The sequence below is a fragment of the Chrysemys picta genome, chromosome 6 (assembly GCF_011386835.1).
Source record: "Chrysemys picta bellii isolate R12L10 chromosome 6, ASM1138683v2, whole genome shotgun sequence".
In the NCBI taxonomy this organism is placed as follows: domain Eukaryota; kingdom Metazoa; phylum Chordata; order Testudines; family Emydidae; genus Chrysemys; species Chrysemys picta.
The window spans coordinates 4938784-4965667 of NC_088796.1; the positions used below are offsets into that span (position 1 = coordinate 4938784).

General features: G+C 46.0%; 1 protein-coding gene across 6 annotated transcripts in view; it reads left to right on the forward strand.

Annotated features, from left to right (window-relative positions):
- FAM219A (family with sequence similarity 219 member A) overlaps positions 1 to 26884 on the forward strand; it is a 140420-nt gene that overhangs the window by 81881 nt on the left and 31655 nt on the right. Inside the window, exons 1-2 of one of the 6 annotated variants that reach the window (XM_024103660.3) lie at positions 1719 to 5883; positions 6786 to 6963. The exons of 3 other annotated variants lie outside the window; for them this stretch is intronic. In XM_024103660.3, coding sequence (XP_023959428.2) covers positions 5812 to 5883; positions 6786 to 6963 — 250 coding nt within the window. In that variant the 5' untranslated portion in view covers positions 1719 to 5811. Of the gene's footprint in view, positions 1 to 1718; positions 5884 to 6785; positions 6964 to 26884 lie in introns of those variants that run through there. 2 more of the 6 variants (XR_006174511.2, XM_024103659.3) reach the window with 2 other exon arrangements.

Below are 26884 nucleotides of genomic sequence, written 5' to 3' on the forward strand. Positions count from 1 at the left end.
GGTCAAGAGGGAGGGACTCCCACAACTTACGTTTGAGTATTAACTAAGCAGGCACATCGGACAGACTAATTGAGAGAGAGATTTGAAGAGAACTCCCACCCGAGTTTTGGTAGAAATGTGGTCCATCATATAGATATAGGTATAGATATCAAACACACGTTTGGATTCCTATCTTTGCTTGTGGCTGTGCTCAGGAATGGGTGTTAAGAATAGGAAGAGCTTCCTGGTTGCACTGGAGTTTTCGCTAATTCCACAAAGGCAGGGGTTGGCTTGAACATAGCTAGTGCAGTAAAATGTTTAGCTTTTTCTCACGTAAAAATACTGTGGGACCATATCTTAAAAAACACACAAATGGGCTGTAGTTACTTCCAGGGAAATAATATCACCTGGTTCTGGTGACAAACCACAAGCATTTACTTATGATTTATTACCCTGACCCCTTAATGAAATTATAGCCTTGATAATACTTTAATTCTTCTATATTTGCTTGACATATATTCTGACTCTCCTTCTGTGTTTGTATCACTGTGTCAGACTGTAAATTCCGCGGGGCAGGGACTTTGCTTCTTATTTGTAAATCACTTGATAATGAGGTGGTGTTCAACACTGCTGTCAATGTATGGGCACCTAAGCATTCATAGGGTGTTTTCAGCTCATCCTCACCAGAAAGTGTAACAAATGGACCTGCTACCTCAAGCCTATGAGAACAAGACAGGGCTTTGATAGGTGAAAAAGGAGAATAAAGTAATCGCAAAAGGTAAATCTCAGAGTTTGATATCCATTGGAAGACAGCAGTTCCCGATGTGATTCCCACACAATTCTGTATTGTTTTAATAATGCATAGGCCACATGTTCGGCTACTTTACATTTCTAATTCCTTTTCTGTGCTGAAATCTTCATCAGTATCTTAGGTTTGTCCTACCCATGTTTCGGATCAAATGGTGGTGTAAATAATAGAGCATTTATGTAAAATTTAGAAATGGAGCTAGTTATTTGAGTTCCAAGATGGAACTTTATGTAGGTGGGTGAGAAATCACAGGAGTTTTGCTGACTCCAATACACCCTGATTTCCTTCACCCACCTGGTGGTTGTGATTTGGAGCATGTAATAGGGTTTAGAAATTTTCTTTCACCTGCTCTCAATCGTACCACAAGGAAGCAAAAGTAAGGTACACAGAATTTCATGCACGGCTAGGAATTGTCATCACCTCTAGGGATTGGATGGTAATGGTCACAGTTTCAGGCTAACTACTCCTGTATTCCTACCCACTGCCCCCACAGTCTACTCCAAGAGTGCCCAGTCAGGTCTCATGTCTCCAGCCTGCCTAAAGGCAAGCACCAGTGCCTTGCTGTCTCTCCAAGGGCTATGACCAGAGGTACAAGTTACTACACAGCTCTTTCTCAGCAAGCACCTTTATTCTTAAGGTAAAAGCATTACAGTGAAAACGTATTAAAAAAAAACTAAAAGTTCCTGTATGCATGTTGAAAGCTTACCAGAGGCCATCAGTCTTACAAGGCCCTAGTAGGCCAAAGTCTTTTCAACCCCTTCTGCAAGGGTTGGGAGCCCCCTTGGACAAAAAGTCCTGTCCATTTGCTGGATCACAAAGAAGGCCGTGACTCCGTTTTAATCCCAGCCTTTTTATATTAAAAGTCCTTTCTTTGTCTGTTGGTCTCAGTTTGAGACAGCATATGCGAGCTCCCCAGGGGTGGTACCTCCCTGGGGTGGGGAGGCGGTTTACAAGTTGAGTGATTCCCCATAATCATCCCTTGCGCACACACACTATTCTTAGTTTCTGGCGGAGCTGTGGCAATGCTCCCAATCTGGAGTTGCATCCATAAACCATCCATATGCTTAACACAATATGGTCCCCAGAGATACTGCCTGCAGTTGCAGTAATGTACTACAGAACTTCTCTGCCAGCTATCAACAGTCTTCACTAAATGAGAATTACGGGCGATGACTATAGACGTCTGAATCTGATCTGCTACGAGGATGTCTTGACAGTTTTTAGTGAAGCCTAGAGAGGAGACATGTACATACAAAGCTGTAGGTTCTAGAATAAGAATGAGATTTCAGTAGGTGTGAAAATGTATGTTCTCTGAATCAAATTTAGAAGGCAAGCTAATGGAGACTTAGCTGGTGTAATTAAGACCTTTTTTCCACTTCCCTCAGCGTGTAATCTTTTCCCTTTAGACTCTCCCTCATTTAGACACCTGGATGCAATGAGCTAAATTCAGAGGTGACCTAGTGTCAGATGATCAGATGGAGATCCATGTGCTCAGCGGTGCAGTCTTGAGGGGTTTTGTTTTTGTTCGGAATTTTATTGCAAGTCTGCATGGTAGAAGTGACCTCAATTGCAGCAGCACTAGATAAATTATCTACTGTCCTAGTTCAAATTGTTTTCCCTCCGAGCTTAGATCTCATGCTGACATTTCTCTTAATTCTAAAACATTCAGTGGCTGATGCTAGACAGCCCCAAAAGGAGAAGCAAGTGTCACAAAGTAGCCTTTGATGTGAGCTACAGTAGTTCAATTATATCATCTCCTAACACAATCAGAAATGGTCCTTGCTTCTTGAAGCAAGGAGCCATCCTAGTACTAGTAACAGCAGAGCTATTGCATGAAATAATTGGGTACTAGCACCTTCCTGCTGGCAACTGCATTGCAGGAGATTTCTTTTCTGCTCTGTGAGATATTGTACGATTTACTCTTTGAGCAGGTCTACTATTGGGGAGGAAATTCTCCTTTCCTGGAGCCCGGAGGGCATTTATAAGTTAGGCATGCATGCTCCCACACTCCATCCCTGCCTTCCTGATGGCCCCCTCTCTGCCTCACTTTCCCTGGCCCAAAACACAGCAGCACTGTGGGCAGGCAAGAGATATTGAACAGCTGCGTAGAAGGGACATGGGGAAAAAGTGGGATTTATGGGGGAGAGGAGCTGTCCTCTGACAAAATATTTATTGATGTTCTGTATTAAATGTAGTAACCTGGTTAGCTCTCTAAGGACTCTCCTCTTCTCCCACTTTCCCCTGTGCTAATCCCACCTCTCCTGAGATGTTCACAAGGACTTGATGGAATTCTGCTAGAGGTGTGCTGCTGCTGCCGTTGAAATCTGCCCGAGGGCTCGCTATTGAGTAGCGAAGGGGAGCTCTTTCACGATATCCAGAGACTGCTGAGCAAGCGACAGCTGTTGCCCATAGGGAGTGAGAGTGGGACAAGCAGTCAAATCAGAGTTTCACGTGGCCATGTAAAAAAATGGCCTGATGGTTACTGGCCCAACCTCTGCCTCTTGCTAATTCATCTTTCATAAGTTCATCTTTTGTTTCTGCCACTAGATTGTTTTGTGCACAAGAGTCCTAAGATTTTATTCTGTACTACTAGGGAGGAACTCAGACTTCCGGATTCCTTACGGTCTGTCTGATTTTGTGGGTTTCTATGTAGACGTTAATTAGGTTGTCTACCTCAAAATGCAGAAAACACTTAAACTTAATTTGTGCTGTCTATCATATTAACATCCGTTAGCTAACAGGCAGGATTCCTGTAAACCACAAGCAACTCTCCGGAATAAACATTATTTAGAGCATGTAGTTCTGCCAGTGATCTAAGACTAGCAGTTTAATGCAGAATTCCCATCTCAAGCCTGATGCAGCGTGATGTTCCCCCCGATGTGGTAGCATTAAGCCTGCCTTAGAGAGCTGGCTTTAAGGATGGATTTAGATTCCAGGCTCTGGCTTGGTGGAGAGCAGAGTTAATTGAGGAACTAATCCATTTGAGGAAAGGGGGCAGGCTGACCGCACACGCCGTGGTATTAGCTCCTACTGCCTATCTCTTGAATGACATTGATTCATGACAGATATTGCATTGCTCTGCTGCTGGGAAGGAAAGGTATAGGGAACACTAATCAATATCGGTTGAGAACGACAGAGCCTTCAGCATTCAAGATAACAAAATGTGTGCATTTCCAATCTAACCCCTGCCCCAGTAGAGGGTAGCCTTCCTTTCTTGCTCCATGGTGTTCCTGAAACTCTGGTTTTTCTTTTTCGGTAGCCAGTTTAATTTGACTTTTCAAAGGAAATGCAATGGGTGTGGGATTGTTTTTAAAACAGCTCCATTGAGAAGCTACAGAGAGCATACAAGAGCGTAGCCCCATTGCTGACAGCATTCAAGGACACAGCACTCTATGCATAGGGTCGGAGGTAATGACTGAGGACAGGTGTCCAGATTTTGCTCAGCTGTGGGTTGCCATGGCAGCTTGCCCCAAGTTTAAGAGCTGCAGCTAAATTATGTAAAATAGGGCCAACGGCAGCAGCCCTTATTTGCAATACTGCGAGGCCCCCACCTGACCATTCCCTTCTCAGATCAAGAGGGAGAATTGCATGCTGGGATATGTTGTTTGTAACAGGCACATCTGCATATTAACTATGAATCCAACTTCTTTTGTGGAGCTGAATGTGTCAGTACAACCCTGTTATTCTTTGTCCCTTTTTCCTTGATGCCTCTTTCCTGGCTCTTTATACAAAAGAACTCCGGGATCTAAATACTTCATACAGATAATAGAATAAAGCAAAGGTTGTAAGTGGCTGAACAAATCAATACCATTAGTGTATCCTTTTGTCAGTACCTCAAATACTGTATTATTACCAATTGTTCTTCTGAGACAGGGCGATTCATGCTAATTAGGTACAGCGGCTGTTGTTTCTGGGAACAAGCTGTATAGGTGGATTTGAAGAGCACTTTTAACAAAGAAATTGCAACTCTTCTGCTAGCTCCCAAGGTTCCAGCTCTATTGAGAAAACTGCAGATCTCCATATCCATAACCATTTGCATTGTGACCTCAAGTGACATCATTACTTAAAGTGCACAAAGCTATTTTCTTCCCTTGGGAGTTCCCATTTCCTTTCCGATTGTGTCTGTACTGTGTGCTGGGGGAATGAGTAATGCGGAAGCAGAAGCACGGCGCAATATAGCACTGCTATTGATTGTCTTCATGATGATAAAAGTGCAGTCTACCACTTGGAGGCCTCCTGGGATGAGAGGAATTTATTTAAACATAATTTCATGTGTTATTACTCCTTCCAGTTGTAACAAATTGTGCATACAATTTATTGTAGCATCCTTCTTGCAAAGTATCTCAAGACTCTTTGTGAGGAGGGGGAGAATATAAAGCTCGATAGATTTTGGGACAGTGGGCCTCATGCAGGCAGCATGGGGATATGACGGTAAAAAGAGGCCACTTCCAAACGTAATGGTGATGCAAGAACTCTTGCAGGTTAGTTGGAGTTGAGAGACTGGAAGGAAGCAGTAAAGGGGAGCAAAGAGGAGGTGAGTGGAATTTAGTGTCGGTCACAGTCTCAAGTGAACAGGAAAGTTGTGAAGTGAGATTGGAAGAGAAGAGTGACTCCCTGGAGTTCTGCAAGGTCCAGAGGAAGTCTGGGTTGGAGGAACAGGGCAGGCAGGTGAGAGTGAGGGGCAGCTCGATGAGAAGAGGGAGGTGCAAATGAATGTTATAATCCAGGAGTGAAGCCACTGAAGTGGATTAAAAGATTGGTAAGAAGCTAGTGAAGAGGAGGGTGCTGATATTCCTAATTATTTATATAATACTCAAAAATGTGCTAGGCACAGGAGAAGACAGACTCAGAAACTCCTCTTTTTGACACAAGTACTCTTAGAAATTAATCAGAGAAGCCAAATATGTATTTTTACTTAATGAAATTAAATGAAGGGTCCATGGTGAAAACAGAGGACTGGAAGGAGGTGTCCTAAGTGCAAAGTATCATTAAAATTGTAGTCAAGGAGGAAACTTACCACATCTATGGAGAACGAAACACTGCAGGCAGCACTGCAGAAGCAGCGAGTAGGGATGCCAGTTATACCCAGAGTGCAGGTAATGTGGCATATTTTAACCTCATTACTTTTTTTCCATATAGTAAAGGTAATATTGCTGAAACACCCTGGAGAGACCTAAAGGGGGCTTCCCACCAGTATACCTCCGCAATGACTTGGAGAGGGCAGCTCTAGCTGGGTTGATGGGATAATTTATTTCATTCAATCCATGGCGCCTTTGCTGAGACGGCCACAAAAAAGAAGGAAGGGAAAAATTAGCGCCAATTGTTCTGGCTTCTGTGGTCTGAGCTCCCTTGGAAGTGGGATCCACTAACTCATTTTGCATAGCCCACCCGTGGGGAATGTTTCACCCTTAGCCTGAATTACCCAGATGTTATTTCTCTATTGTAAACTCAGTGTTTTCTAATGTCTTCTTAAGTAGGTGAGCGTCTCAGTAGGACCCCTCGAGGGAGGCCAGTAGAACTCTGTGTAATTAACATAAACTGGCACCAGAACAGACCACAGCATCTGCAGACCCTCATTCAGTGCAAACATTTTCTGCATTTCATTCATGAGAGATGAGTCTATCTGACAGTTGATCAGATTTGTTCTCTCCTTTTTCCTTCTCTACACCGCGTGTTCAGTTATTAGCAGCCTGCAACCCTTCATGGCTATTGGTGCCAAAATGCTGGGCCAGCCGATAAGGATTGCATTGAGTAGGAATAATATGCACTTGTCAAAGAAAGGAGATTGCTATTCTTGGCTCTTAACTACCGTTCCCAGGCAAAGACGATGCTGACGGTACCCTAGAAACATTCATGTCCTCCCTCTGAAATCATAGAGAATCCTATGTACTGAAAATGAAGGAGGTGTGATATAAGCCAGCTGCCATTACACAAGGTCACAGTGGCACTAACCCTTTCATACTGTGGACCACTTCTTAATTATTTATTTGTATTACAGAAGTGCCTGAGAACTACAGTCTCTCCTTTTAGCCAGCATCTACCTCTGCTAAGCTGTCTCCAGGCCACTTTGCAGTCCTGTCCTGCCCTTCTGTGCGCTACTCCCCCTCCAATCTTGGGATCAGAAAATGTTATCACTGATTTAAGAAGAAATGAAGCAGCCACGCAGGGGGCAAAAAGTGAGTTGATGGGGTGCTAGTCATTTATCCAAAGAAGCCTCTGCACACTCAAGTGGGTCCTGGACTAACAAAGTATCTGTCAGACATGGACAGATGCTTCACCATTGAACAGAAGCAGCTCTGAGGACCACAGTCTGAGAATTGCTGCAGCCTGCATCGGCTGCGGTCATTTCATGCCAGTGCCAGCAGTGAGCCATCTGGCTACTTTCCTTCTTTCCTTTCCTACCTTGCAAACTTTTTGCAAAACTCTGTCCTCTTTCTAGCCGGCCTAATTTTTTAGGAAGTGGGTCTTGTTGAAAGAAAATAAAGCACTTCTAGATGCCACCTATTTACCAGAGACCAGATTTGTAAAAAGCGATAAAATCACTGCAGTAATTGGACAGTTTCCAGTTCAATTAATCCATTCCTCAAGTTGTTAATCGCAGCTCTCTCAAGAGGTTCCACTTACTGTCTGCATCAAGGCTGACTAGCTTGTGCTGGTGGAACGTGTTTATTACATCATTCATAGAAATGACGCATCACAGGTAGGGATAATGCAAAATAGCTCTAGGTTCCTTTGCGTGCACTTGCGCACACCCCCATTTCCAAAGGGAACAACCAGAAATGATGAAAATAAAATGCCAGGCCAAAAGAGAACATCATAAAGTCTTGTAATAACGGCTTCCAAACAACCAGTAGCAGTAGCTTAGTCCATTATAAATACGTGGGATCCCGCTTCATTAGCGTGTTAACCAACAGACAGGACTTTCTGCCCAGAATCTCACTGGGTCAGATCATGGACGAGACTTCAGATGGGACTTCTATTTTGGTGTTGTGATTGACCCCTGAGCAGAGGGGCACATGTGCCAAAACCAAGTGCAGCTTTTGGGTGGGAGGGATAGCTCAGTGGTTTGAGCATTGGCCTGCTAAACCCAGGGTTGTGAGTTCAATCCTTGAGGGGGTCACTTAGGGATCTGGGGCAAAATTGGTACTTGGTCCTGCTAGTGAAGGCAGGGGGCTGGACTCAATGACTTTTCAAGGTCCCTTCCAGTTCTAGGAGATAGGTTATCTCCAGTTTATTTTTTTTTCTCCTATGGGAAGGTTGCTACTCTGGTGACACGGCATCATACTTCTCACACTCCTCGTTCATTCTCTGTGAGGGGCCTGCCCTTTCCCAATCAGTCTCCGACTCTACATTGCCACCTCTTCAGCATTTACTTTTCAACTAAGCCCCAAGCATTTGCACTGTGGTCTGCAAAGTGCTGACTCCACTGAGCTAGTGTGGACCACGGTTGTGTTTTCAGTCCGTTCTTCCCTGCTGGATGTTTTGCAAAGGACTTAGGAAGAGCAAATGATCTTTCAGTACCAGGGCACAATGAGGTCAGTTGTTTTGTTCTGGGTTGCCTTGTGGTTTTTATGCAGGCTTCATGGCTTTGGACTGTTTCTTATGGCTTTGAAATAATTGATTAATAGACTTTAATGGTCCCGCCTGGCTTTAACAATCGTCTAATCTGACCACTGCATAACACAAGCCATAGAAATTCACCTGGCAATTCCTTCATTGGTCCCTATAACATCTGACTGAACTATAGTGTATCTCTTAGGGCTTGTCCTTTTCTCTGTCCCCATTGCTAAAACTGTGAGTGTGCATTGGTTTTCTCTCACTTCCACTGTAACCAATGCCATCTACTGCTCCCTGCCTCTAACCTGTACAAAATGGTACAATTTAAAAGCCTTCTCCTCCACTCTGCCCATGTGTTTCATTCCCATTTTCAGATCCCTTCATTGGCTCCCTCCTACTTTCCACAAGAGTAAAATTATTCATCCTTTGCTTTAAGGCTCTGCACTGCTCAATAGCTACCCACATCCCAGCTCAGTTTTTCCTCCTACTGTCCCTCCTGGCCCAGAATTCGGCCCAGTCCTTTTTCTGTAATCTTTGTTCCCAGTCCCATTCCTAACTCTGTGCCTTTTTTTCATGTTGCCTCCTACTCTGAAAACAGCCTGAATCAATATAGATTAAGCTTCTCTGGGCAGGAAATTGTCTAAACTATCTGTCTGGTAAAGCAGCACTGTTCGGAGCACTATATAAATAAACCCTCTGGAATCTTCTAAAACATGCCTATTGTGTATCTAAAAAGCATCATATTTTACCTGCCCCTTTGTCTACTTCTAAACTTGCTCTTTCCTGTTCTAAATTTGAAATCATTGCTGCTTTTACTGTACGTCCTATAATAGTCTCACCCATAGCAGTGTTTTTGCTCACTTGTATGAAATGGGCACAGTTAAGTCAGCTAGTGTTGATGTCTCGTGAAGGAATAGTACAGTTCTCCCCATCTAACTCAGCCATCTGCAGTTCCCAGAGTAAAAAGTACTTCCTGCCATGAATAAACTGTGAGCCGTATTTGAAAATAGGCTTTAATCCCATCGGGCATCCTGGAGCTTCTTGCTGCTGGCCACCACTTTGTTGCAAGGTGAGATCCTCGCTTCAGTGCTGGAGCTGAAAGTAGGAAGAGATGACTTTTAAATTATGGGGTTTACTTTCCAGTCAGTAGATATTGGCTTGGAATTACAATGTGTGGGGAAAAAGCGTAAAGTACAAGCAGTTGTACGCTGTGTGGGTCTATCTGAGACAGGACGTTTGACCTATTGCATGACCCCAAGATAAGAATACATTTTGTGTTCAGAGGGACACTGTCAAGTACTGGTCGCTTGAATTCAAAAGTTAAGTTGCTTTTTAAAATGTACTGTAGATATAGGAACATTCTCCATTTTAAAATAATTAATAACCACCTTTAAATGAAAGCAGATGTCTCAGGATTTAAAAAGAACAGGAGTACTTGTGGCACCTTAGAGACTAACAAATTTATTAGAGCATAAGCTTTCGTGGACTACAGCCCACTTCTTCGGATGCATCCACATAGTAGTCCACGAAAGCTTATGCTCTAATAAATTTGTTAGTCTCTAAACACTGGAACAAATTGCCTAGGGACGTTGTGGAATCTCCGTCTCTGGAGATATTTAAGAGTAGGTTAGATAAATGTCTATCAGGGATGGTCTAGACAGTATTTGGTCCTGCCATGTGGGCAGGGGACTGGACTCGATGACCTCTCGAGGTCCCTTCCAGTCCTAGAATCTATGAATCTATGAAGGTGCCACAAGTACTCCTGTTCTTTTTGCGGATACAGACTAACACGGCTGCTACTCTGAAACCTGTCAGGATTTAAACATTCCCATGCGGTCTTGGAAACCCAATCCAACAGCACTGTGGCAGCACATGGGAATTTGAATGTGTAACCAACGAAACAAAAGTAATATTGGCTAGTTTTAATTTCATTGTCCAAGCTGAGTGAAGTGCAAAATGGATAAAAGGTATGAACCAATAGGGGTTTTTTATATTATGCTCATCCCCATAGGGAAATGGTGAAGAGTAAAGTAAAGCTTTAAAAATCCTTTCACTATAATCTTTGCTAATGCAAGTATCGTATAGGATGGCTTCTAAAAATATTAATGCTTTTTGTCTTGAAAGTGTCTCTTTAAATAAAATGTTCGTTTTAAACCCTGAAGCCCTCTGTAAGATTTCTGAAGCAAAATTAAAGCAGGAGAGAGACTACCGTACTTTTCTTGTTTCTGACATTGGCCTTCTGTGGCTCCAACTTTCATAACTAGCTGTATAAGAGAAAAATGCTTCCGTACTACAAATTGGCCAGTTCCGAGAATGCACTTGGTGTGCATAAAGTCCAAACATAGCTGTAATGTCAAGGAACGCTCAAATACTTCCTTGAAGCAATTACATTTTCTGCCTGCGAGGTAATGTATGTATATTGGAATGGAAAAAGGAGGACCAGGTCCACTTGTGGGCTAACTTTATACTTGTCGCTTGTGCAGAACTATTTCTTGATGCAACTGTTACTTTTGCAGGAAGACTGTGGCAGGCAAAGCCAAAGTAGCTAATGGAAATAAGAAGAAAGGTAACGCTTCCTGTGCTAAAAGTCAGCTGTCTGCACTGTTCTGTATGCCTTGAGATTCACATTCCAAAGACTCTCATGTGGCCAAATTAAGTCTTCGCTTCGCATCCTTGTCCTTTTTTTATTTAAATTACTTATTTGATAACTATTCTCTATATTGAAACAATATTTCCTTTTCTAATATTTTTCCCCCCAGAGTTGAGATGTTCATAATGTTTTTGGATCAAATTAATCTGCCATGTCTGGCTGTGGGAACCCCATCCAATGAGGAGTAAATGTGATAGATTTTTCTTCCAATTCCTTAAAAGGGTCACCGGCACCAGAGACGATTCATTTGCCCTGCAGCCCTAGCCTTTTACTTCTGGGGCGCCTTTACAAAATCAGTTGACTGAAAACCATTTTCCTCCTGTAGCCATTCATGGGAAAGGAGAGAGATCACAGATAGGCAACCGGGGGAGAAGCAAGTTAATGTGGAAGCCTTTCGCTGCCAGGGACCTGGTTCACGAGGCGGGTGATAGGTGTGTTCTCTCCCCAACACAGCAGGTCTGGGGCCTGCAAGCTGATGGGTAGCTGCATCATAAAATGAGACAATACGGCGCAACTCACTACAGCTGGGGCTACATGAATAGAAGCAGCTCTGGGTTGAAATTTTAGGGCCCCGATGGTGCTGAATTGACAATACTACGTGGTTGGGGAACTTGGACCTTTATCTGTGTTGTTCCTGCTTCTAGCCAGTGCTATAGATGTTTAAAGCCAGAAGAGACCATTATCATCATCTGGTCTTGCCTGTGTGTCACAGGTTGTAGAACTTCCCCCAGTAATTCCTGGATCAGGCCAAATAACTTCTACTGCTAGAAGAGGGCCTCATCCTCCCTGACTGAACTAACCTCGTTATCTCTAGACTGATTCTTGCCTGCATATTTATATCTGCCTCTGGAAATTTCCACTACATTCATCTAACAAAGTGGGTATTCACCCACAAAAGCTTCTGCTCCAGTACGTCTGTTAGTCTATAAGGTGCCACAGGACTCTTTGTCGCTTTTTACAGATCCAGACTAACACGGCTACCCCTCTGATACTTGCCAAATAACTTGTGATTGAACTACAGCATCCCTCATTTAGAAAGACATCCAATCTTGATTTAAAGATGACTAATTTCTCACTTTCAGGAGCTCTGTATTCACACAACAAGAAACCTGATTTAGAGATTTTATAATTGGTGATGGGGTTTAGATTAATAGATTCTAGGACTGGAAGGGACCTCAAGAGGTCGAGTCCAGTCCCCTGCCCTCATGGCAGACCCAAATACTGTCTAGACCAGGGGTCTCAAACACGCGGCCCAGGGGCCGCATGCGGCCCGCGGGGTTACTTTCTGCGGCCCGCGAGCTGCTCGCAGCCCCCCCGCCCTCCCCCAGCGTTTACCTAGAGCAGCTCCGGCCCGACGCGCTCCCTGCCTGCCCTGCCCCCGCGCCGCTCCGGGAAGCCAACGGAACCTGGGGAAGGAGGGGTGCAGGGGTGTGTGTGGCTGTTGCGGTTCGCGGTCAATGGGAGCTGCTGGGGGCGGTGCCTGAAGCAACAGCCACACCCACCTCTGCGCCCCTCCTTCCCCAGGTTCCGTCGGCTTCCCGGAGCGGAGGGAGCCTGCCCTGCCCCCGGTGCACGTCGGGCTGGAGCCCAGCCCCCGAACCCTTCCTGCAGCTGAACTCTCTGCTGCACCCCGCACCCCTCCTGCACCCCAACCCGCTGCCCTGAGCCTCCTGCTGCACCCCTCACCTCTCCTGCACCCCACAGCCCAACTCCCTGCCCTGAGCCCCCGCCACACCCCTCCTGCACCCCCTGGGGGCAGGAAGGGGGCAGAGTTGGGGTGGGGATTTCAGGGAAGGGGTTGGAATGGGGGCAGGGAAGGGGTGGGAAGAGGTGGGGCGGGCAGGGCCTCATGGAAGGGGTGGAGTGAGGGCAGGGCCCAGGGTGGCGGGGGGGAGGTGTCAGTAAATGCGGCCCTTGGGCCAATGTACTAGTCCTCATGTGGCCCTCGTGGTCATTTGAGTTTGAGACCTCTGGTCTAGACCATCCCGGATAGACATTTATCTAACCTACTCTTAAATATCTCCAGAGATGGAGATTCCACAACCTCCCTAAGCAGTTTATTCCAGTGCTTAACCACCCTGGCAGTGAGGAACGTTTTCCTAATGTCCAACCTAAACCTCCCTTGCTGCAGTTTAAGCCCAACTTGAGGTTGCTTGAGGTTATCCCCGGGCTTCCTTATTATTTTTATTTATTTAATTATGTACTTATCTATTTTATTTTTTAATGGTCATGGCCCAGGATTCCATTGTGCTAGGCACAGCGGAGTTCTCTCTCCTGCAAGTTGGCTACACGCTGGACAAAACAAACACCTTTGCTAGCAGACTGTCAAACTTCTAGTTAGCCCACTCATTTCCCTTACCCAGTTAAGATCAGGGCCCCCATTCTACTGCCTGCTAGGCTGCCATTGTCCTGGAAAAAGCTTACAAACTAAGACACACGAGCAAATTAAGGGTAGACCGGGTGAGTTATAACTTACAAATGTACCAGGCCTTGTCTCGCTCAGTTTTGTTAGATATGGTGGTTGCAAAGGCTTTTTAAACAGGCGGCTTTATCTATTTGTATTGGAGCACCTAGAGGCCCTAAGAGGGAATTGGGGCCCATTGTGCTAGGTGGTGGGTGTGTGTGTGTGTGTGTGTGTGTGTGTGTGTGTGTGTGTGTGTGTGTGTAGTTAGGCTCTTTATTACACACATATACACACACATAATGAAAAGAGTCTCTGCCCCAGAGACCTTAGAGGCTAAAGAGGAGGCGGGGGATGGGCGAATGGCAGGAAGGGGTAGTGGGCAAGAAGGAATGAAGAGGAAAGGGGACAGTGTCAGCTCATCACCTGCCTTGTCAGGATCAGCTGGCAGGATCTGATAAGCCTTCCAGCTGAGGAGAGCCTGGAGGATAAGGAGAATGAAAGGCCACTTTGTCAGTACTTCCGTGTGTGTAATAAAGAGCCTAACTATGCTCCCTCTTTTGAATGACAGGTGGGTTGACAGCAAGCTACCTTCTGTAGCACATATTGGTCGTTTCACACACACACACCCCCACTGGTCCCAGCCTGTTTCTCCTCCCTATTGACTTGCATTTCTTTTAGATAGGTTCAAGTCAGACTTTCCAGGTATTCAATACTGAATCCTTCTGTGTGGACCCTCGGCTTCCCATGTGCAGTAGAAATGCTGGAGCATTGCATATAGCCCTGTGTTCTGCAGGCTATCGGCGTGCTAAAACCCAGGCTGTAAAACTGTCAAAATTCTTCACACCAGCCTAACAAATGACTGAACAGCTTCTGAAAGTCTAACGGTTTGGGAGAAAACTCTGCTAAATCCCTTTTGGATTTGGCTTTTTTCACCAGGTTAACTGGGGTGACTAATTAAAAACCAGTAAGCGTGAAGTGAAATTGAACATCTTAACTTCCCCAAATGCCAATCTATTGATTGGTTTCCCTGATGCACAGGGGAAGGATTCTTATATTTTCCTGAAGAAATACAAACTCAAGCTCAACCCTGAATTGTGCCTTTAGTGAGTTTTCAGATTTCCTTTTCTTTCTATAATGGATATTTGAAAGAGTCCCATTATGTCTTATAATCAGGCCAGCTGCCTCTCGGGCGCCCCCTCGTGGCCTAGAGTCACACTACAGTTTCCCAGCTTGGACTGTTCAAAAAAACTTCACTTCAGGCTTTTTCTTGGTCAAAAAATACCCTTTTGGGGGACTGGGTTTAATCATCTAAAATGATCTGTAAATAAAACTCAAGACACCAAAACAAAGTTCATGTGTAAGTCCACACAATTCAAAGTTTCTCTTCCTCCTGGCAGGCCGCCTGGCCCAGAGAGCTTTGCAGTCCCTCCCTGGCTTGAGCTGGGTCTCTCCAGGTACGTCTTTCCTGCAATTAAAAACCCGCTGCGGGCCCATGCCATCTGACTCGGGCTCTCAGGCTGTGGGGCTGTTTAATTGCATTGTCGATGTCTGGGTCTGGGCTAGAACCCAGGGACAGGGCCGGCTCCAGGGTTTTGGCCGCCCCAAGCAGCCAAAACAAAAAACAAAAACAACAACAACAACAAAAGCCGCGATCGCGATCTCCGGTGGCAATTCGGCGGGAGGTCCTTCGCTCCCAGGCGGAGTGAGGGACCGTCCGCCGAATTGCCGCCGAATACCTGGACATGCTGCCCCTCTCCGGAGCGGCCACCCCAAGCACCTGCTTGAGAAGCTGGTGCCTGGAGCCGGCCCTGTCCAGGGAATGAAAGTCCTCACGCCTAGTTCCCTGCCCTAACCATTAGATATGCTTTTAAAACAATGGAATCCCAATTCTATTCCATTTCTCTGCAGCTTAAACCTATTACTGTTAAGATAGAGCAACAGTGAGCAATATCTCCTTCACGTGTACAACCCCCCGATTCCTTGTTTGTAAAGTGATCTAAATCTACATGCTTTAAAGCTAAGGTTAGCTTTTGGCTACACCTCCCATTAACTGCAGTGGAGCCCTGTGCATTCCCCAGAGGGCAGAATTTGTTCCTTTGTAAAGATGCATTTCCTGGTTGGCTGCTTTAACCACCTGCCAGGGTCCTAAAATTCTCAGCAATCTGGGGATGTGCACAGGCAGGTTGCTGTCTATTACCTCCCCTACTTTCCCTTCCAAACAAGGGCCTGTAACAAAGTGTTATAAAGGAAGCTGGGCAAGGAAGACAAACCCAAGACAATCTCAGTGAGCTGATTTATTAGCAACAGCTACAAACTCAGTCTTAAGACCGCTGAGCAAGTACCGTACATACAACCTGTGCTTCCTTCAGGCAAGGAGACCTCTTTACGGGCTCGTGCACTGGTTCAGGTAGCCTCCTGAAAGTTATTTAAATCTCAGAGGTTGGTGGAGAGGGATTGCCTGCTGTAATTTAGATTGCCAAAGCACAGCTGTTAGCCAAGATTAGAATAAATCCTAGACTGAACCTGGAACAGGGTCTGCTATCCACAAGTCCATGCACAACAGGTAATAAAGGATAAAGAGAGGGAAAGGAGGACATGAAGAAGGTGGATGGGCGGACAGTCAAATAAGTGGCCAAACCGTCAGATGGTGAGAGGAGAGTGCATTGGAAAATATACTTGTCCTTTGTAATTTGTGTTTTTGCACCTGCATTAGTTGCTATTCTGTAAAGTCCGTGGCTAGGATAGGAGGGACGGATTTTAAGCCAAAATAAGTTAGAATTCATCTAACAGCCCTGGAGGGTGAGAGGTCTAGTACTTAATAGCTTTGAAAATTATTGTTGGGGTCCTCTGCTTAGGAATTTGGGGCAGGAGTAGGAACAAGGAGCAGTTCTCAGGGCTCCGTCGGAGAAGTAGAGGTTCTCCTGGGGAAAACGGAACACTGAGGCATAGCAAATGCCTTGGTGCAGCCCTGAGCCCAGAGGAACAAATCCTCTTTCATGCTGTTGGAGTTTTGAAAGAACAGCTTTCAGAGGTTTTTATTTTATGTGTAACAAGGTTATGGAATAGTTCTACAGCTTCTCAAGTATACCACAAAACAAAAAAACACAGCTCTCCAGACTTTATAGGCCCTCTCTGCAGAGCAGTGGGACTTCCTAGGGTACATCTACACTACCCGCCGGATTGGCGGGTAGTGATCAATCTATCAGGGATCGATTTATCGAGTCTAGTGTAGATGCGATAAAATCGATCCCCGATCGCTCTGCCGTCGACTCCGGAACTCCACTGCAGCGAGACGGGGGAGCGGCCGCGGTCGACTCACCGCCATCCTCACAGCCAGCTATTCGTGTAGCTGAAGTTGCATATCTTAGGTCGACTCCCCCCACTAATGTAGACCTAGCCCTAGTGTTTGACATCACAAAACCAAGCATTCTAGGAAATTAAGCAGGACAACATTTGGGATCCTAAAGTGAATAAACTATATTTATTATGCTTAGCTGAAATTGACCTGTTTATTCTTGGGTCCTAATCCTAGAGTGGAAGGGAGGGGGTCTGCCCTGCTCAGTTCTTAGTCCAGGGTGCTGGGGGGAGGGGTGGCCCCAGTTAAGTCCTATTTTATCTTCACTCCCCCCAGTGCGACAGTCCTTGCTTTGGCTGTTTCTGCTCCTGGTGGCTGGAGTTGTATACAGTTTTATTTCACTCAGTCATCAGCAAAACAGTGACAACACAGCCTGGGGCCTAGACAGTGAGCTGGGCTGCGGAGCCAGGGCTGCGCACTAAATATTGGTTTTGTAGGGCTGACCAAATTAGTTGGGCTTGTGTGTTAGCATATCCACTAAGGAGAGAGAACCCTCATGTTCATTACTGCAGTGACTCGGTCCATCTGAGAAAACCAATGTTTGGTAGGTATTTTAGAACCCAAATTATTCCTATCCGTATTACTGGAATCTTGCTCTTACCCAGATGACCTGTCACGGAGAACATGTCGTCATTTATTAGCATCTGAATTTTAAAGCATTAGTCCTGCTAAATGACTGAATCAGCACAAAGCAGCAGGGCACACGCTTCTTCAAAGTAGGGCTGTGTTCAGAAAAGGGGCTGCTGAAACGTTGCGGGGGGGGTCAGTCTTTATTCCACCTTGGTGATTCTCACCTGTGATTGACTTTGTTCACAAGTGAAAAGCCTTTTTTCGAACTGCTGATGCTGCAAACATCCCCTGGGATCTGAAAATCAAACAGTCCCACTGCCTCTCCCTGCCATTGCCAGTAAGAAAGGTTCTGCACTCAGAACTCCACTGACAGGTTTTTCAATGCAGGCGGAAGAACAGAATCCAGATCGCTCTCCCATAGAGAGATTGGCTCCTGCAGGGCTAACAGGAGTAAAATCTTGCTCTTGTCTGTGAAGTGAGCAGATCTGACTTGAGGGTGCATGGGGAGAGGATACACGGAACAGAGAAATGCTAGCTTGAGTTATTTTTCTGACTCTCCCAATGTTTTATCCTGCATGCTAGGCACATTGGAGCTCTGGCTCGTAGCATTAGACCCACATTTTGCATCAGGCTATTAAAAAATTATGATTCTCTCCTAAGTAAGAGATTTTTAATGAAGTCAGATCCACAAAATCCATCTCCAACATGCAAAAATCTTTACGGACCACACCATGTCCAAAGGCATTGAGGCCTTCAATTCTTGGGCATTCACCAGCCTTTTACGGAGGCTGAATTAGAGATAAGTAAAAGGTTTAGTTATTCCCTGAAGCCCATTATTGCCCTTCCGTTCACCTCACAACTGCAGCTGCTACCAGCCACACAGGACTGTTGAAAGAGCAGAGCCTTTTCCTCCACAGTCTTCTCCACTCTCAGATTTTCCTACTCTTCTTTGAGTTCTGAGTGCTGGCCTCACCAGGGGAAACTCTCTTTGCCCCAGGAAATCTCAGTGTTAAGACTATTTCCAGGTGAGGCTTGACGCAAGTAGAGCTGTCTGTGTTGTATTGAGGATGTGGGAAAGGGATCTGAGTCCTGAGAAAGAACTACCAAGCAGAGGGAAAGATGAGTGCTGTTTCATCTTCCTTGCATTTCCCTGAGCTTCTACCCACGAGGAGACTGGGGCTTCTGCTCCGCACTCTCCTGGAAAGCCTGCAGCCTCTTGGCGCAGAGAGAATATCTAATGTTGTTTCATTAGAAGTAGTCTCCAAGATGGTGTTACCTTTTCTCTCCTTTCTCAGAATAACTGGAGGTGCGATATCATTAAAACTGCTGATGGTTTTATAGAGAAAAAAATAACAGAGGAAAGGTGATATGTTAAATGAGGTAAATCGCACCAGGATTAGGCCTGCCTGCTACTGGTTAGTGATGGGAAATTTGTGTCTGTAATACAAAATAACTTAAACAATCAAACTAACATTTTTTTTAAAATTAAACATTTTCCACAAAAAAGGCTGCTCTTTAACTACCGTCTCACGTTCTTTTTTTCTGAGAGTATCTCTCCATCTTTAAGATACCAGTTCTGGGCTCCAGATCTGTTCTTCTGTAACCTACACTCTGCAGACTTAAGTTCTTCTCCCTCTATCTCTGTGCCTTCACTTCCTGCTATCATCTCACTTGTGTTCTGTACTCTGACAGTTCCTTGCATTACAGGACCATCCTTCCCCTGATACTACTCCTACCCATCTTTGCACACTGCCCATTGTGTCTGGAATAGCCTTCCTGCTATGGGTCCAGTTGGAAATTCTCCATCAAAAACTTTAACTGAAAATTGGGCTTTTGACTAATAAATAAATGTTTTTTGTGGAAAGTTGACAATTTGCATCAGAAATTTTTTTTGGCCAGAACAACAAAAAGGTGAAGTTTTTCAGGAGGGTATCAGACAATTTTCTGACCAGGAGTACCCTGCTCCTGTGTGCCCTTGCATCATCACACCCCATCAGCATTTCTTCACCACTAGCTATCTGCTTGTCAAAGCAAAGTCTCTTATAAATCCAAGTCTTATTAATATTTCCATATAGAAATGTAACTTCAAGTAAAAGTGGAACCAACAAGAAACATGCCTTACTGCAGCAACTACAATTTTAGGTTCCTCTTTCTACACAGATGGTCTGTACCTTGTCTTAACTTAATAACCTCTTCAGGTCGTGTATACAGCCTCGTGTAGGGTTACCACATCTAATAAATAAAAAAAGAGGACCCTCCACGGGTCTGGCAGCGCAGGGTCCGGAGGCACGGGGGCTGCCCGAAGCCGGTAGCGCTCGGGCAGCCTAGTTCTTAAACAGAGCCGAAGAGTCGGGGAGGAGCAGAGCCGCCGCGGCTGGAGGCTCTGCTTCTCTTCGGCTCTGTTTAAGAGCCGAGCTGCCCGAGCGCTACCGGCTTCAGGCAGCCCCTATGCCTCCGGACCCTGCGCCCCCAGCCGGGCACTTCCCCTCCCGGGCTTCGGCGGTGCAGGGTCCAGGAGGGGACCCTGCGCCGCCCCCGTGCCTCTGGACCCTGCGCCGCCGGAGCCCGGGAGGGGAAGTGTCCGGCCGGCGGCTGGGGTCCGGAGCCAAGCTGCCCGAGCGCTACCGGCTTCGGGCAACTCCCGTGCCTCCGGACCCTGCGCCGCCAGAGCCCGGGAGGGGAAGTGCCCGGCTGGGGGCACAGGGTCTGGAGGCACGGGGGCTGCCCGAAGCCGGTAGCACTTGGGCAGCCCGGCTCTTAAAGAGAGCCGAAGAGTCAGGGGAGGAGCAGAGCCGCCATTTTCCCGGACATGTTCGGCTTTTTGGCAATTCCCCCCGGACGTGGGTTTGACTGCCGAAAAGCCGGACATGTCCGGGAAAAAGAGGACGTATGGTAACCCTAGCCTCGTGCACATCGAATGCGTGATGGTAATGAAACCTTGCTTGCTGACTGCTGGTGGGGAGCTGAGGCACTGTGACTACTCCGCTTTCCCTTACTCTTACCAACTCCTGTATTCCTACCATTCCCCTCCCCCAGTTTACAAAATCCCACAACGCACAGAACTAACCAGTGCTAGTCACTGTATTCATTTGCTTGTATCTCTTAAGTTCCCGGGGGTGCCTGCGCAGCATCCAGGCCAGTGAGGCTGCAATCCTGATTGGGGAATGGAAATGATGATAATCCCCAGGGGGATTTCCTTCTCTCCCCGCCTTGTCATAGGAACACTGCAGAAAATTCTTAGGCGGGCTCTGGAAAAGCAAATCCAGGTTTAATTTCTTTCCTTTTGGTGAATAGAGCCAGCCATGAGGAGGGAGGAAGAGGGTGGTGGAAATGTCAGGCTGACAGAATTTCTGCTTCGCTAGGTCGTGTAGAGGAGGGCTCAGACAGCAGCCGCAGCTGGTTGCAGTGTTCTGAGCTCTCTCATTTAATGCTGTCATGGAGCGTACAGGCTGCTGGGAGGCATATTCAGAAATCTCCCCTCCCTGCTGTTTGGAGGAGGTGGACTAATGTGCCAGTCAATGAGATCTCATCAGCTCTAACTGAGGCTATACCCAAGAAGCTTCCTAAAGCAGGAAGGGCAGCTGCGTCCTTGCCATGTAATCAATGACTCCCTAGCAGAAACAGAGTAACCGAACCTCAGACTCTGTTTGTACCTTTTCCCCAGTCTTCTGTCCCCTACCCAGACTTGCTTTTACAAAGCAGAGAGGATGTCAACACTCACGAAGCAGTACTACACATCCTTGCGTAGACCAGCTGCATAGCTTAGGCTTGGTCTACACGGAAAAGTTAGGTTGACATAGCAACGGCACCTGTACGGTAGACGTGGCTTCAGCCCTGGTTCTTCTCTGGCTAGTGCGGTTATCTGCTGTGTTCAGACCTGGATAACTGCTGCTGGCACTTTGGAGAGGTTTTAGCTGGGGCCTGTACGCGATGGCCAGTGGTGTTCTGTTATTTTCCTTGTTGGTCCTGTCCTGTAGTTAGGTGGCTTCTGGGTACCCATATCATGAGGACAGGCACAACAAGGAAAATAACACCACCACTGGCCATCACGTACAGTCCCCAGCTAAAACCTCTCCAACACATCATAAACGATCCCCCACTCTCACAGGCCTTGGAAGGCAGGCCGATCCTCGCTTACAGACAGCCCCCAACCTGAAGCAAATACTCACCAGCAACTACACACCACACCACAGAAACACTAAACCAGGAACCAATCCCTGTATCAAACCCCGTTGCCAACTCTGTCCCCATATCTACTTTAGCAACACCATCAGAGGACCCAGCCACACCATCAGGAGCTCATTCACCTGCATATCTACTAATGTGATATATGCCATCATGTGCCAGCAATGCCCCTCTGCCATGCACATTGGCCAAACCGGACAGTCTCTACATAAAAGGATAAATGGACACAAATCAGACATCAGGAATGGTAACATACAAAAGCCAGTAGGAGAACACTTCAATCTCTCTGGACACTCAATAACAGTTTTAAAAGTAGCCATTTTTCAACAAAAAAACTTCAAAAACAGACTTCAAAGAGAAACTGCTGAGCTACAATTCATTTGCAAACTTAAAACCATCAATTTGGGCTTGAATGGGGACTGGGAGTGGCTGGCTCACTACAAAAGCAATTTTTCCTCTCTTGGTATTGACACCTCCTCATCAATTATTGGGAATGGACCACATCCACTCTGACTAAATTGGCCTTCAACATTGGTTCTCCACTTGTAAGGTAACTCCCTTCTCTTCATGTGCCAATATATATTTATGCCTGTTTGTGTAATTTTCACTCCATGCATCTGAAGAAGTTTTTTTTTTTTTACCCACAAAAGCTTATGCCCAGTAAATCTGTTAGTCTTTAAGGTGCCACCGGCCTCCTCATTATTTTTGTGGATACAGACTAACACGGCTACCCCGCTGATAATTGCTGTAGCAAGCGTCTGCACCACAGCCGCGTAGCTGCTGCGCCTGCTGCTTGTAGTGTAGGCATTGGTTAAGCCACCAGCTTGCCCTGATTCCTCTGCAAAAAAGGAATTCTTGCACAAGGAAGGAGGCCCAGCTGTCCAAATCAAAACAATAAAATGTATATTAAAGCGAATCCAGGCTCTTTCAGTCCGAGTGATCTGAAACTGTACTCAGGTCATCTGCGGCTGCCCTAGATAAACTAGAACTGTCTCTCCTCTGTAGAAAGAGATCGAGAGTGGAATGGAGGTTTCCAGCCAGACCTAAAAGACTGGTACCAAGCCACGTTGTACGGTAATCCGCGCCGATAAGGCCTCAACTGGAATAGTGCATCCAGTTTCTGGGCGCCACATTTCAGGAAAGATGTGGACAAATTGCAGAAAGTCCAGAGGGGAGCAATAGAAATGATTAAAGGTCTAGAAAACATGATGTAGGAGGAAAGATTGAAAACATTGTGTTTGTTTAGGCTGGAGAAGAGAAGACTGAGGCCTAGTCTACGCTACAAAATTAAGTCGACTTAAGTTACGTCGACATAGAGCCGCTGTTGCGTGTACACACTGTGTTCCTTGTGTCACTGGTTTGTGTCCACAGTAGCAGCCCTTGCATTGACACAGAAAGCATTGCACTGATGGGAGCTATCACACTTTACAACTCGCCACCATCTAGCGCGGGGTGATTTGGGAAGGGTTTGCAATGACTCGTGGATGAAAAAGGTGTGGCTGTTGATGTACTTCATTGCAAGGTGATCTGGTGCCACAATAGGGATATGCGTGCCATAGACTCATAGAAGAATCATAGAAGATTAGGGTTGGAAGGGACCTCAGGGGTCATCTAGTCCAATCCCTTGCTCAAAGCAGGACCAATCCCCAACTAAATCATCGCAGTCAGGGCTTTGTCAAGCCTTAACAACTTCTAAGGAAGGAGACTCCACCACCTCCCTAGGTAACCCATTTCAGTGCTTCACCACCCTTCTAGTGAAATAGTGTTTCCTAATATTCAATCTAAACCTCCCCCACTGCAACTTGAGATCATTGCTCCTTGTTCTGTCATCTCCCACCACTGAGAACAGTCACGCTCCATCCTCTTTGGAACCCGCCGTCAGGTAGTTGAAGGCTGCTATCAAATCCACCTCTGCCTCTTCTCTTCTGCAGACTAAATAACCCCAGTTCCCTCAGCCTCTCTGCGTAAGTCATGTGCCCCAGCCCCCTAATCATTTCCGTTGCCCTCCGCTGGACTCTCTCCAATTTGTCCACATCCCTTCTGTAGTGGGGGGACCAAAACTGGACGCAGTACTCCAGATGTGGCCTCACCAGTGCCGAATAGAGGGGAATAATCACTTCCCTCGATCTGCTGGCAATGCTCCTACTAATACAGCCCAATATGCCATTGGCCTTCTTGGCAACAAGGGCACACTACTGACTCATATCCAGCTTCTCATCCACTGTAATCCCCAGGTCCTTTTCTGCAGAACTGCTGCTTAGCCAGTCGGTCCCTAGCCTGTAGCAGTGCATGGGATTCTTCTGTCCTAAGTGCAGGACTCTGCACCTGTCCTTGTTGAATCTCATCAGATTTCTTTATGCTAATATGTCATGTCAATACAATGCCCCCAACAATACATGCCAATACACTGCCATGCTAATACGATGCCCCCAACACTACAAAGATTGGCTCAATAAAGAGATTGAAATGCAATTTGGATTTTGGAAGGGTTTTCAAAATCCCCTACTCAAACAGCAAAGGAGAAAGAAGAGGGGTCTTATCAGTGGTGAGCTGGAGCCGGTTCGCACTGGTTTGCGGGAACCGGTTGTTAAATTTAGAAGCCCTTTTAGCAATCGTGGGTCACCACTGTGGTTAGATGTTTGGCTGCGTGTGTGTGTGTGTACATGAGCTGATGGGTGCCTGCAATATTGATGCAAAAGGAACTTTTCAGGTTCCTTCCCCTGCATCAGGTTTGCCAGTACTGGACTGTTAGGAGTGGCTTGCCTGCTCTGGAGACAAAAACAGGTCCTGGCTCCCCACGCCACTAGATCCCTGGGTTGCCTGTCCTCCATACTCCTCCTCTTCCTCGTCCAACACTTTAAAGCAGGGGACTGGACTAGATGACCTATTGAGGTCCCTTCCAGTCCTACACTTCTATGATTCTATCCTCAGCTGCCCTTGTGGGTTGCCATGACCCAATGAAGTGGCTGTTGGCTCCAGCTCTCCCTCTGGGTCACCATGCCCAAATATCTGGCTGTTGCCCGCTCCATCCCTGTGTGTTACCATGCCACCCACTGCTGCCACTTCTACCACCTCCCTGCAGCAACCGACCATGCAATGACAAGAGGGAGAACAGCCTTAAAGAAAGGCTTGCCAAGAGTCCTCGACCCTGCACCGATCCTGTACCACAGTGTGAATCTATTAAGCGATTCTGTGGGACAGTAACCCTTGTGCAGTGAAATCCCCACAAAGCTAATTAATGAAGATGGAATCAGATTGGTTAATCATAAATTTATTAAATCACCGAATAGGGGCACTGAGTCTGTTTGGCAAAGTTACAGACAATGAAAACCTCTCTAATGAAGAAATCAAACTGGTAATCCTGTTAAAGGAATAGATTGACTGTGCATAAAGGCTTGGTAGCTGACTTGCCACTGTTCCAAAGTACCTGGAATTCAGGCTGCTAAGCAGAATACCAGTAACATATACCCCAGGTTTTGCACATCCTGCTTTCCTGCCAAAGATCCACAGTAAACAGACAATCCATCTTGTGAAAGGCTGTTCTAGCAGCTCTGTTCCAGCTAGCAAAATGTCTATAGGGCTGCACACGAAAGCTAAGCAACAATCTTTTACTTGCCCAGGAAAAATACAGAAGGTGTTAAAACCTCAGGCAATCTATCTACAGGAGCTAGTTGTCAAAGGATTGAAAAGTGAAGAGCATCCATTCCGCTGGAATGCACGCTAATCGCTTCCAGTTGGATTATTCCCTCTCCCTTCATTTGATTAAGTGCAAAACGCTGTTGTTTTAATGCTAAGGTTGTGGAACACAAATCAACAGCTGATGTGGAACTCTGAGTCGAAGATGCCATTCTCACTCTTACTATGGAGGTAAAACGCAAAGCAATGAATATTTTGTACTTTTCTATATTATATCAGAGGCCACAAACACATCCGTGATTGTCAGCAAAGCTACCCGTATACTGTCTGGGCAATACTAGGTCCAAAGTTCTGCTCCAAAAGAGCCACTTGAGGCAAAGGGACTCTTCATTAGCTGTCAGTAGTATTGGCGCTTTTATCCTCTATTTGCTTTAGCTACTAGAGGGCAATGTAATAACACATGAGTAGTTCAGATATTCCAGACAGCAGTGGTGCCCACTAGCCAGCAAATTAAATTTTCTCACAGCCATAATCTTTTCAAAGTAAATGAAATACAAACCTTTCGTAGGTTATCAAATGTATACTTTTTCCCCTTATAGCGGTCGCTTAGCACATATTTTTAAACTTGTATAAGTATGTAAGATTGGTTGAATGTATATATAGTGCAAACCTAGTTACCCAAAGCTCCATTCAAACACTCTTGCTGTCAATGGGCACTATGGAGCTGAAAGCTCTGGATGTCTCCTACTACCCTTAGGGTAAGCAGGTTTTTCCTTTACAAGCATCACTTGTCCTAATAAAATACACACCGTATTGAACTTTGCTACGTGCATTGCTGAACCTAAGTATTTCTTTATAGCCCATCAGGACCTACTGTATAACTTAACTGTGATGCACTTACTAATGTAAAATCTATATCCCTGATAGATTACTGTTCCACCACCAGTATGCATGGCACTTTAAATGAAGGGAGAGATGCTGTTATCCATAGCTCGTGTGCCTATTTATCTGATACACTACAACAGAGCTGGACCAGACAGAGTCTCTCCATAACCTTTAACTTTGAGTTGAAAATGATGAGTGTGCTCTTGCAGAAATTGCTTCCAGGTGAAACTGCAGTTTTTGTTCACTTTTAAAATGTGTCAGGGAACAGCGCGAGACTCTAAATTAGGGATGAGTGGTCCGCAGAGTTAGGGTTATAAATCGAAACTGTTTTCATCTGGGGCTGTGCAAGTGAGAATATAAATCTTCAAAATGTTCTAACTCGATTCTTTTCATAAGACTCCTCAATATCTCACCCAGTCCATATCATTTTAAAAAAGCATTCCCCTCCTGGAGGGGGATCCAATTTATTTAGTCCACAAACACATTAATACTCCTCACCAATGGTTCCAGCATTCCGGGGTCCTATTTATGAAATCCTGCACAAAGTCTTTCAGAGTTTCATCTGGGCCTAGCCCCTTCTCCCTGAGGATCTGTCCTCTCTTTAAAGTTCCTTTCCTTCACCCCAGTTCCCAGCTGGGCACAGCTCCTCCTTCCCAAGGGTCCATCTTCCTGCTCTCCCAGCACTTCTTGCCTGGAATTTGGCAATGTCTATAGACCTTCTCGCTGCTGACGTGGGGCCCTGCACAAGCCTTCTTGCTCTCTGCAGCCATCTGCCAACACCCACTTGCCACCGCTTTTCTGTCCAGGCCTCTTTCTTTTCTACAGCAGGTCTGATTGGGTCACCTGGCCCACCAG